The sequence below is a fragment of the Chenopodium album genome, chromosome 23, assembly GCF_948465745.1.
Source record: "Chenopodium album chromosome 23, dcCheAlbu1.1, whole genome shotgun sequence".
In the NCBI taxonomy this organism is placed as follows: Eukaryota; Viridiplantae; Streptophyta; class Magnoliopsida; order Caryophyllales; family Amaranthaceae; genus Chenopodium; species Chenopodium album.
In genome coordinates this window covers 29905134-29918707 of record NC_137856.1, presented here as the reverse complement: position 1 = coordinate 29918707, position 13574 = coordinate 29905134, and the positions used below count along the sequence as shown (strand labels likewise).

The 13574-nt window shown below is 35.9% G+C and overlaps 1 protein-coding gene across 1 annotated transcript; it reads left to right on the top strand.

Moving 5' to 3' along the window:
* Positions 1-2756: 2756 nt before the first annotated feature.
* On the top strand, positions 2757-6465 carry LOC145608567 (uncharacterized). The gene is made up of 4 exons (XM_081664181.1): positions 2757-2979; positions 5190-5248; positions 5738-5919; positions 6147-6465. The coding sequence occupies exons 1-4, from the start codon at positions 2820-2822 to the stop codon at positions 6214-6216; spliced, it is 471 nt and encodes a 156-aa protein (XP_081520307.1). The 5' UTR covers positions 2757-2819; the 3' UTR covers positions 6217-6465.
* The last annotated feature ends 7109 nt before the right edge of the window (positions 6466-13574 follow it).

Genomic DNA, 13574 nt, shown 5'->3' with positions numbered 1-13574 from the left:
ATATGAATGTGACATTATAATAGAATGTGAATTTTGATTATATTATATATTTATATGGTTGATTGATTAAAGTAGTATAGTATGTAATTGGAGGATTTTGTATTATGTTATGATCAAAGCCAATTCTTATTGACCACGTGGAAGAATTTGTGGTTAATGATGTAGATTTTTTTTATGGTAGAAGAAATTAAATTAGGGTTTACGCAATATATGTGTTATGTTGCCAATTTGTTTGTTCATATACATTATCCATCTACTTTGTATTGTCTTTGCATGCAGTAACTTTATGATGTGAATGTAGGTGAATTAAAAATACTGCCTCCAATTAAGATAGAACATTCTTTCCATTCTTTGTATCCATAATTCCATATCAATCCTTATGAGACAATAATATCATAATAGTCGAAGAATTTGAGAGTAAAAGTTTTAATAATTCACAATAAATTGGTGGTGGAGAATATTTTATTTTGAATTCACAATATGTGTTGTATATGTATGTAGAATTTGCAGTTCTTTCTACTCGTATTAGTACCTCTCATCGTCCTAATTAGTATCCTCATGTGTTTGCGTAATCCATATTTATCTGATTTTTTTTAGACTTTAAAGCTTAATGTAAAATAATCAATTTATTCTACTCCGTATATCGCATAATGTAACTTACAACCGAATTGCCTGGCTAGAAAACAGAATACGTACACTAATCGAGACAATATTTGTACTCCTTTCGGTATTGTTCATCTATTAATTGAGTAATCTTATCTTTAATGTTTCTTCTATTGTAGATACATCAGAGTGTATAATAGACATGTTAAATGTTGTAAGTCTAAGTTAAAAATGTATGGAACAAACTACAAAACTACAAAGACATACAAGTACAACTTTTGACTTAACTTTTAAAAATTGAAAGAAGGTTTAAGAGCAAATGAAGTACAAATAACACTTTAAACTTGTACTTGTATATGACATGTAATGTCTCAAATTATCAATATCATACAAAGTAGCTGTATGTGGTAAATATTGTTTGTGCACGTTTATGTAATTGTGTGAAACTTTGTACCCAAATAAAAATGGTGAAATGTGAAGCTAGCTAGTCATAATCAAGATGTGTATAGGGAACCAACAAACAAAATGCCAAGCGAATAGGAAGCTTCAGTTGTTGGAGGGTCCAGCTCAAATATTACACCAAACTATCTTCATCATTTTAATCATTCAATAATTTCATCACCAAATAAATCACAACATTAGATTTTAATTCTTAAAAGATTGTCCAATTTCAATTCTATTTATCATTGTCCTCGGCAATTCTCTTTACTTAATTTACTGTTACACTCCGCATACTGAAAAACGATTATATATCTACCCACTTAATACAACTCTTAATAAACAATGAGGTGAACTTTAAAAATAAAGAAAGTACCATGCATAACTTTTTTATTTTATTTTAATATATCTCTTCAAACACAATTTTTACTTCTCCAAGTTACTCCAAATTGAAGTTGTTTCAAGTTAGTTAACAAAGCAAATAGATGAATTAAGAATTAAATGAGTAGTGTTTAAGAGTTGGTTGATCCATACCATGATGGCTGCCTATGGTATGGGAGTATGGGACTATGGATACTCGTAGAAAACTAAATTTAATTTGATCAATATAAAATTAAATTAAACTAAATTTAATTTGATCACTATAAAATTAAATTAACTAATTAGTACCTATGGAGTATATAATCCATTATTATGTTGTTTTGTGAATAATCAATAAGAATATTCGGTGTTGTAAAAAAAATAAAATTATTTGGTTAAAATTTTAAAGGATGATACTCATGACTCATGAGATCAAATCTTGTCTACGTATATCGAAAATAATCACTTCATATACGAGTAGGGATGTCAATGGGGCGGGGCGAATGTTGGCCTTCCCATCCCCATCCCCATCCCTGTGGCGGGTCCAATTTTCATCCCCATCGCCGCCCCACTGGGTACAACTCCAAAACCATCCCCGCCCCGCCACCCACTTGGATATCCATCCCCATCTAATCCCCACCAAAGACCCACCTAATCCCCACCCAAGATCCACCTAATTTCCGTATTTCAAATACACAATCCTACATAATTAATACGAATTATAAAATAAAACATTCTACACACATTTTTGTGTTTTAATATAAGTCTCGTACAAAGTATTATAATTAATATTGTATTTCACGTAATTATTTTATAAATAGTATAAAAGTATGTAATTTTGCTTTAAAAGATATATAGATGTGGGTATGAGGTGGGGATGGGGCGGGTACGAAGTGGGGCGGGTACGAAGTGGGGCGGGGCGGGTACAACTTAAAATCCACCCCCGCCCCATCACCCATGGCGGGTGTGGTTTTTATTCCCATCCCTGCCCCACCACCGCCAAACCGAGACCCAAGTGGGGCGGGGATGGGGCGGGTCTCCTACTTGACCCGCCCCACTGACATCCCTATATACAAGTATATATTTAATAATAAGTGGTGTAGAAGAAATTGACCCAACCAAGTCCGCAGGTCCAACCTAATACAAGTACGGAGTATGTAAGTAGTGGATCCAAAGTTCGACATATATGAACACATTAATTTAGCACGATTAGACCATACGAGACTCAAGTCACTCAACGTCTCAACTAGACTCGACCCACACGACACACAATGAACCGAATTAACACCTCTCCACATTCAAGCTCATACAGTCATACTGTATTTTGTTTCAGTCAAATTGATCAATTCAAAAACAGCATCACTCCATTTCTGTGTTATAGATTGTGAAATTCAGCCTCAACGAAGAAGAGAGAGACGATGAAGATGGGATTGGTGATCTATGCGACCTTGATCTTAACAATGGCGGCAATCTCTCATGGACAACAACTGAGCTCAAAAGAATGCGAGAAATTGGGATTTACTGGTCTTTCTCTCTGCTCCGATTGCAAAACTTTGTCAGAGTATGTCAAAGACCAAGGTCTCCTTCCTTGCTCAATTTTTCATTCTCTTCCCTCAATTTGATACGCATTATTTGATTATTTTGTTAATTTGATTGATTAGGGTTTTTACCCTTTTTAATTTTTTCAATTCTGGGTTACTTTTGCGGGAATTGAATTGATTAGGGTTGCAGATTGCATCAATATGAGTATTATAATACATAAATTAGAATTAATTGATTGAAGAATTTGGTATAATAAGCTTAATTATTGGTTTCCATATGATTTCGCTTGATTTTAATACATGAGAATGGTTGGGATTGAGTGAGAATTGGCATGCGTTGATATATGCAAGTATGATTTGTATTAATTCTTGGTGTTTCGATTAGCTTGATTGGTGTATGCCGAGTTTTGATAGGTGTTAGTGATTGTAAACTGTTTATGTGTTGGTTAGGTTAAAGTTCGAATCAGTTGAATTGAATTTGAATGAGTTGCTCGATTTAGACGGAGAGACCGTGGTGATCGAGGAGAGTTATTAGTTTTAAGGAAAATAGTTAATAAGAGGCAAGCCCGAAATTGTGTTCACTGAGTTGATCTAAATAGCCCATTTGGTAGCCATTTATACACAGTGGTAATAGGGATATATTTTAGTGTGATTGGGCAAGCAAAGTAACACCCTAATGTCCGTAGTAATCCAAACTTGTATTTATTTGCGTAGATGTACATTACCTCCCTATATCACCCTCCTAAGTCCTAATGATAATGGATGGAAATGACAATTTGTAAATAATTTGGGGTGAAATAGCATTACTATGATAATAGACATTAATTTTGGTTTTTTCCCTTGATTAAATTATTAATTATATACAAATTCATTTACATTACACCATTGATATCACTTACCAAACAGGCCGTAATAGTTTTGGCGATTATGAATTATAGTGTGAGATGCTGCAAAGGTAGCTAGTGAATAATATACATTGATGGGCAGTTTAAATTTTTACATTTAAAATATTTGGTGTATTTATCATTTTATCTGTGGTTTCATTGCCTTCCTTCTGCTATTTTCTTTTTCTTGAAAATTAGAGAATAGGAGAGTATATAATGGAGACTGTGTGGATTTAGCCCTTTAATATTGAGTTAATTATTTGAAATCTGTTGGAATTTATAAGCCTATCCTATGGTTAAATTTCGGACTTGTCATGGAAAGCAGCAAAGTATCTAGCTCGATAGGCCTAAGTATGAAGATATCCAATTTGTACTCTCCAGTCTCCATCCACAGTTTGCCACACCGACATGTAAAATCTGGTTAGCTGGGAGGTACAGGAGAATGGTTTATGTATTTGACTCATTGGTACAACCATACAAGATATCCAATCTTCTCATTAAAATTTTGTCACTGTGAATGAGGAATCCACTGAGAACGTTTGCCAAAACTATGGGTATCTGCCACATACAGTGATGTCAGATATAGGAGTAGCTCAGTTGAGCTGGGAATGTTTTGGTAGTTTTTACATCATGCTACCAATATTCCGTAACACATGGCTAGAGCAAAATATACAAGTATATAACATCATTTTCTTCTCATTAATTTTTCCTGCATTGTAGTCAATAGTCATAGTTCTATGAAACAAGAACCATGTATATATTAGCCTATTCATCTTTCAAATGTCAGGGTTGTTGCGAAACTAAAGTGTTAAATGGAGCTTGGAGGCCTTGTATCTCTATGCTTTCTGTTGAAGACAAGTGTAATTGACAAATTTCTAGCTGAGATTATGGATTCAAACAGGCATATCTTGTAATTGGAAGAGGCATTTGGCTTCTGAGTGGAGCTTGGAAACTAAGCACTATTCAAGAGAATACTTATTGATCTCTGTTTTATTTTATTTAAAAGAGGAATAATGTTTTTGTTATGAAGAACTTTAAGATTTGTTTCCTTTGTTTGTAATGTGAAAAATTAAGCTAAGTGTTGTGAGTTGTGACAACAAGAACCATCATCCAGTATCTGTACTTCTGACCAATGTTAACATAGCCTTACCTCTAATCAGTTAAAAGAGACGCTGAATAGGAAAGAAATTAAGTTCTGCATGGACAGAGATTGGTCGCTGAAGATAATATTCACTCCCTGCTATGAGATGCCTTACAAACCCCCACCCCTTACCATTTTTTTGTACTTGTACTGTGCTTAATAGGAGTATTTTGCATCTAGAACCATTTTATATAATGTTGGTGCTTATGACTTGTGTTTCAGAACTGGTATCTGACTGCTTAAATTGCTGTGTGGAGGATTCTGATGATTCAATGAGCAAGGTATTTACTCTTAATGAAGTTATCTTGAACTTCCAACTTAAAATTCCAGATTTTAAATTGTCCCATGATCTTATGTATCGGAACTTGATTACTTGAGACTTTGTGTTTGCTTGATCAAGAATGCCAATAATTTGAAATTTAGCGCCTTGTACCTCAAGCTGTATATTTGTGACTTTGTTATGCATAATTTAGTGGACTCTGATTTCTATGTCCTAGAGAAAATCTCTACTCATGGAAGAATATTTAGTTTTTATGATGCATCCCTAACATTTTGGACTATTATATTAACATTATTAAGTAGTTTTGTGCCCTTCGTTTTCTTGTCCTGCATCTCTATTTCACTAGAGTGTTGCTTAAATTGAGAAAAGAGATGAAATCTTCACCTCTGCTTTTGTCACAATCAAACTATCAAAGTAATTGTGTTTTTGACAATTAGAAATAATTACTGCTATCAGGTTATTAACTTTTTAAGAATAACAACCATTACAGATTACCTATGCTGGTGCACTGTTGGAGGTCTGCATGAGGAAACTGGTCTTCTATCCTGAGATTGTTGGCTTTATAGAAGAAGAGAACGACAAGTTTCCTTCGGTCAAAGTTCAATATTCTTTCAACTCGCCACCGAAGATGATTATGCTAGATGACAATGGTGAACATGCTGAAACAATTAGGTTAGTAATGTTCTATTTCTCTGGATTTTTCAACTCCCTTAATCAGCATAATCTTTGGACTTTCCTAGGCCAGTTGTTTACTTTTTTTTAACACACAATTTATCATGATGCCTGGGAACAGCAAACTAGGTGGCTAATTTTCTTTTCTTTTTTTCTTTTTATTTTATCTTTTGAGCCTTATGTAATGTCCTAAACTTGTAATCATATGTTAATCTTTTTGGATGTAGAATTGACAACTGGAAACGTGAACACATCCTGCAATTTCTTCGGGGGAAGCTCAGATCTGCTGCTAGTTAAAATGGGTGACAGGAAGCTAGATGTTGTCAAATCATTTATTGCTTTAGTGAAAATTTTGATCCTTTGTTGCCGAACGAGTATGGCAGGTTGATCTTGATCAATGTTTGACGTGCTTCTAGGTTGATGAAATCTTTTTTTTTTTTTTTTTTTTTTTTATGATAATTGTTCTTATACCTATCTAATTTGATACTTCTGTATTATGAATTGAAATCCACACTGAAACATAGAGTAATTTTTTTCCATTCTTGACTTCTTGAGGGCTCCTTGTGTTTGTTAGCTCTAATGGCATACTATAAACGCCAAAAATGTCTCATAAAAAAAAACGATGATAAATCAACTTTTACTGCCTAATTTGGTCTGGATTGCGTAATAAATTGAACAATTACTTCAACTATCCTCTTGTCGCATCCCATTTTCATTTTCTAAAACAATTTGGCTCAGCCTAAAATTTATACTCTCTCCGTTTTTAAATACTTGCTTCATTTCCTTTTTTAGAAAGATATTACAATATCTAATTCATTTCTCAAACTTAGTATACCCAACATAATACTCCCTCAACATAATATTTAATTCATTTATATCTAAAAATACGTTCCTACTCTTGTTAAAAAGCTAACCAAATTTACCTCAACTTTCAATTTTCACTCTCCACAAATATTTAATTGTTCTCTCTAGTGGTCACCAATCACCAACGACCACTGATTAACCACCATAACAATGTTGATGGCATAAGAAAGTAAGAAACACCCGCCACAACACCAACCAAGTTAACGATCAGGATAGTGGTGGGAGGAATGAGAAGTGATGTCCATTTATATATGTATAGATCTGTAAAATCATTATCTTCATCGGTGGTTACCTTGGAAGTAACGGTAAAATTGATATCAATACCGGAGGACGGCAAACCGATGGGCTGATGTGCCTCCAATAACCAAGGAAAACGCTCCTAGGGCATTTTTTTGGGCGGTTTCACATGAAACGCCTAGAAATTAGAACTCAACTGAGCTGAACTGATTGGAGCTGAGCTGAGATGAGCTGAAATGAATTGTTTATGAGAGAAGGAAATTAGAAATTGAACTAAACTAGAAAAAAAAAATTAGAAATTGAACTGAACTAAATTGAAATAAAGTTGAAGGAACAAGCCCAAAATTTAAACTCTTACATTACTTTATTATCACTTCATAATTCAAAAGACTAGTAATATTATAAGGAATTTGGTCATGATACTCATGAATATATGATATTAGTGTTGATTGATATCATAATAACTATATCATAAAGTCTAAATTTTCATTATTGGATATCATATTGGGTACCCAATAACCGATCCGAAAATCCGGGTACCCAAACTTTGAGTACCCAAAGTTATCGGTTTGGTTAATGGATAATTTTTAGTGTTATTGGTTATCGAATACCTGAACTGGTGCTAACGGTACGAGTACCCGATCCATACTAGAATTTGTTAGTTCATTTAATAAAAAAAAAAAATTGATGAGCAAATAACCCTGAATATACAATAGTTTTCTTTTAAGACAAAGGTTTTAAATTTTTTATTTTTTTGGAAAATTTGTTACATAAAACCTTTTAAGTGTTTTTTTTTTTAATTTATTTTTTTTTATCAAAAACAACCTTTTAAATTTTTGTTTGCAAAATGAAACCCATACATAATTATTTTTTTAACGGCTAGATTTCGGCTACAGGTTTTAACTTTCCAAAAAAATTATTTTCGGGTTTCATTTTGCAAAAAAAAAAATTTAAAAGGTTGTTTTTGATAAAAAAAAAATACGAGTACTACTTAACAAAACACGAGTATTACAAGTATAATACATTAAAGGAAAAATGGAAATAAATAATCCCACCTTTGCCCGAACTGAAAGTAATAAACCCACCTTTTCGTATTTACGAAACAAACCCACTTTGGTCAGTAATCTTATTTTAATATACCATTTTACAGGTTACCTGATGAATAGGTTAATCTATCCCATTTCCCTCCTAAACCTCCATATTTTCAACTAATTTTTGTCGAACGCCATTTCTACTGGTGTGAACACGAAGTTAAGCCAAAATCCCCAAAAAAAAAAAAATTCAATCTGAAAACGCAGAGCTTGGAATTTCAAAAGGGGAATTGTGAATAGCTTCAATCAATTTTTGGGCAATGCATGTACTGTCGAGGTAATATCAGAAACCCTAAGTTTTCAATTTTTTTTTTTGATGATTTGGATATGAATTAAGGTACTGTATTGTGTTGTGATTGGGGTAGTAATTAGGGTTTCTTCAGTATTGTAAGTGAAATTCGTGTATTGTTGGTTAACCATGGAAAATGTGTGTCTGAAAATTTACCATGGGGGGGTGTTTAAGTTGGGGAAAAATGGAAATTGGGGGTATGCGGGAGGACAATACAGGACTTTTGCAATTGATGCCGATGAGTTATGTTGGTTTTATTTAAAGGAATTAGTACAGAAATGTGGTAATTATGGTGATGTGTACCAGATATATTACTTGATGCCTGGCTTTGATTATGTTGATGGGTTAAGGAGTGTGTATAATGATGATGAAGTTAGGACAATGGGGGAACTGTTGCTTGGCAGTAGATGTCTGGATTTGTTTGTTGTTCACAATAGAAATCAGTTGACTTTCCTAAACCCTGTCCATGGATCTCAGTGTGGATCAACAAACACAGCCCAATCCATTAGAAGCCCAAAACACAAGTTAGTCCCAGCAACAAGGCCCACCAAATTGACCCCCAAAAAAGCCCCTAAGTTGACTCAGGTTTCATGTGCTGAACATGCAGAAGGGAACACAGTTTCTGTACTGGTCCCCACACCCCCATTTAAAAAAAAAACAAAAAACTTGCTTCTACATCTAACACTTTAGCATGTGCAAACATCTCAGACCTACAACAGCAAACAAAAACCCCCAATGAAACACAGTATACCATAGCTGAACCCAGAAACACAGTTGCACCTTCACAAAAATTTCATAGATCTGAAGTCCCTTCTGATTATGACTGGGAGGACAACAGACCCAATAGTCCTATTCCCCTAGATTTGTTGTTGCATGGTCTTAATTCTGATGAGGACAAGTTAGATGCTGATTATGAAATAGGGTCAGATGAGTGGGTGGATGAGGATGATGAAGAATGGTTATTTCAGCCTGATGATGAAGTAAATCAAGGAACTCAAGTCCATGAGGATTGGTTAGGTGACTATGAGATTTTTGAAGCAAATTTTTGGGGGGGGGGGGTTTTGAACATAATGACTTACAATTATTACAAGATCCAGTATTGTTAGAGGAATTGGATAGTAGTGATGATGAAGTACAAGTATCAAGGGAGAGGGTAAAGGTATTCAACTGTAGCATAGTTGAATTAGCTACTAAATTACAAGCTGAGGCTGATCAGGGTGCCCTTACTGCACAACAAGTTGGATCTGAGAGTCCTGATAACACTGAAGCAGTGGGGGAAGATGACCCTGCATCTGAATATGAGGATTCTGGGGAAGAAATACCTTCACCTGGTGGAAGTGGTGATGAAGCTGACACCATGCAACATAGAAGGGAAAGAAGAGGGCTGTTAGTGGGCAAGCTAACAGACTTCTCAGTGTTTTCAGTGGAAAGTTGGTCAAAGCTTTACAAGTAGGGAAGATTTTAAGGAAGCTGTGGCCAAGTTTGCAGTCTTACAAGGGAGGAACTTGCATATTGTGTTGGCTGATAAGAAAAGCCAGCAAAGGATAGGTGTAAGGTGTAGCACAGGTTGTCCCTTTAGGTTGTATGCTTCCTGGGATTCTAGAAGGGGTTCTTTTGTTGTTAAGACTGTGGTAGGTGACCATACTTACATCAGGAACATGGAAAAGAATAAGCAATTGAAATGTAGCTGGCTTGCAGAGTAGTTACTTGATGTCTTCAAGGCTAGGCCTCATTGGCCTGCTAAAGAAATTATAGAAACTGTGAGGAGAGCTTATAGAGTCATTGTGACGCCTGATTTTGCTTATAAGGTGAAGTGGCATGCCCACAGGAAACTACATGGGTCAATGAGGGACCATTACGGGAAAGTTGGTAGCTATTAAAAGATCCAGTTCTAACACACAATTGGATTTGGTCACTTACATGCACAAAAACAAACCTCCAATGATTTTTCAAAGACTGTATGTGTGTTTTGAGGGTGTGCAGAAGGGATGGAAGGAAGGGTGTAGAAAGATCATTTGTGTAGATGCATGTTTCTTAAAGACCTTCTTAGGAGGTCAGTTGATGTCAGCTGTTGGTAGGGATGGTAATGACCAAATGTACCCAATTGCTTGGGCTGTGGTGGAGGGAGAAAACAACAGTTCTTGGGAATGGTTCATCAAAAACCTCAGCACGCAAGAGCCTTGATCTAGGAGATGGAGCTGGAGTTGTTATTAATTCTGATGAACATCAGGTAACTTGCTTGCTTCAGTTTTAATTAGTTTGCTTTTGTACTTGTTTTAATTATTATGTAATAATTGTACTTGAATAAGAGTGTCTTTTATCTGGGTTGTGACAGTCAATACTTAGAGGAGTTGGAATCATTCTCCCTAATGCTGAGCACAGACATTGTGCAAGGCATATTTATGCCAATTGGCACAAGACCTTCAAAGGGGATGAGTTGAAGCTGCTGTTTTGGAGTTGTGCCAAGGCTTACAGTAGAGCTGACTATGATGAAGCCTTTGAGAAACTAACAAAAGCTGATCCAGCAGCAACAGATGCATTCAAAGCATGTAACCCTAATGTGTTTTGCAGAGCTTTTTTGAAATTAGAGGTGAAAGCTGATGTTATTACAAGCAACATGGCAGAGACATTCAATGGGTACATTATAAATGCAAGAGCAAAGCATTTACTGTACATGCTTGAGGATATTAGATCATCCTTGATGAAGAGGTTGGTGACAAAAAAACAAGAAATGGAAAAACGGACAACAACAATTTGTCTTAGGATACAGAAGAAGTTAGACTTGGAGAAAGAAGAAGCTGCCATGTGTCATGTGACTCCTTCAAGCAACACAGTGTTCCAAGTTAGTCACATGCTAGACACCATGAAGGTTGATTTGGAAAAGAAGATATGCACCTGCAGAAAATGGGATATGAGTGGCATCCCCTGTTGCCATGCTGTGGCAGCAATGTTTTTCACACATAGGAACGCAAAGGACTTTGTGGCTGATTATTACAAGAAGGACAAGTATCTATTGTCCTATTCAAATTCAATACCCCCACTGGAAGGAGAAAGACACTGCCCCAGGAGTGATTTGGTGTTAGACCCACCACCCATAAAAATTGGCCCTGGAAGACCAAGGAAGAACAGGAGAAAGGATCCACATGAGGACCCCAAGAAACCAGGAAAGCTAAGTAAACATGGCATGGAGATGACATGTAGTGTTTGCAACACTAAAAGCCACAACAAAAGATCCTATCCTAACAAAGGAACAACCACCTCAGTTGAACCTCCTCCAAAAAGACCCAGGGGTAGGCCTAGGAAACAGGTGGATCAAACACCTCAACAAGAGCAAGCCCCATCTGTTCATTTAACAGCAACAGCCCAGCCTTCAAGGATAGGCAAAGGTGGGAGAGTTCTGGGCAAGGGAGGGGAAATTAGCAGTAGAGGAAGGGGAAGTAGGGGAGAGGACATCAGTATGGGTAGGGGGAGTGGTAGAGGGGAAAGTAGCAGGGGAAGGGGAAATAACACTGGAAGGGGTTCCAGGGGAGGCATAACAAGGGGTGGCTGAGGAAGGGGTCAGGTGCCACAGGGTTATAGGGTCTTTGTTGCTCCTGATGGCTCCAATTACACTAATGTAAGTGGGAGTGATTGTGTGAGTTTTGTGCATAACTTTGGATTTGATTTTGTTTCTGAACAAATTATTTTTGTATGCAGGTTCCAAGTGGATCAGGTCCTCAAGATCTCAGCACCACAACATTCTCCTACAATTTCAGCCAAGGGTCAACCAATTAACTACCAAGTGCAAGAATCCTTCAAAGTCTTTTGTATCAGTTCAGACATTAAGAGCCAATTATGAACAATATTTGTGTTTAGTAACTCTGTTTTTTGTTAAGGGTAACATGTATTTGTATGTGTTACATTTGAATGTATTTCATCACTCTCAATTTAGCATTTTGAACTACTTGCTACTAATTTAATTTGCTAGTTACTTATTTCATCATAATGTGTTCAATCATTTTCAAGCAATTAAGTACTCACAAAATAACCAACAATTACTTAACAAAGCCATTCATATATATTCATTTCAAAAGATTCCAAGATTTTTTACAAAATCACAGCATAAACTGCTGCTGCTACTACATCAGAAGAACTTATATACTATGTTCTTAACTAACCTACTACTAGCTGAGTTTCCCTTACTTCAATCACTAAAAACACCAAAAAATTCCACAACTCAGCCACATACATACTACCTAGCTACTGCCAATCTTCCCCAAAATAAAACACATCCACCTACAACTACTTGAACACCAACACAAGTGTAAAAAATGCCCAAGAGAAAACCAATGTTAGGATCAGTTTCTTGTCAAAGCTGAATTCCTTCAACTCATTCATTGTCTCAGTGGTGGCAATTCCCCTCTCAGCAACCTCATCCACAAGCTCTTCCTTCTTGGCTTTGAGCTTCTTCACCTTCTCTCTGAGAGAGTAATTCTCGTCTTCAAGCTCACAAATCCTTGACTCCTTGTCAAGAACTCTGTGCTGCAACACCCTAACATCATCAACTACGTCATACCACTTGAAAAACCCGCATGTCCGCTGCTCCTACATTATAATCAAATTAATACTCTTAAATTAAAAAAAAAACTAAAATTAAAATACCCAAAAACAACTTACAGGCCAGTATGAACAACCATAGAATCTCTTCCCCTTCGTTGGACCATCATGGCGCACAGTTCTCAGAGGTGCTACCTCGTCATGGTAACAGTACAGAAGACCAGGAGATGAGTTTCCCCTACTCCTAGGTCTGGAACCAGAGCCAATTGAAGCATGACTTGCCGCCATTGATAAGAAATTACAGAAACTTAACTGATTATAGAGGAGAAATTAGGGTGAGCGAAGATAAAAATGGTTAATTTGATTGAATTTAAAGGGGGAAGAACAGGGGAAATGAAGAGGGTGAGGAGGAGTTAAGAGGCGTGCAATAAATCCCAACTACCCTAATAAATTTAGGGAAAAAACCGGAAGAAATGAAAATAAGGAAAAGTTTACCTGTATTAGAAGGTTAAGGTATATTAAAATAAGATTACTGACCAAAGTGGGTTTGTTTCGTAAATACGAAAAGGTGGGTTTATTACTTTCAGTTCGGGCAAAAGTGGGATTATTTATTTCCATTTAAAATACATTAAAAGGCT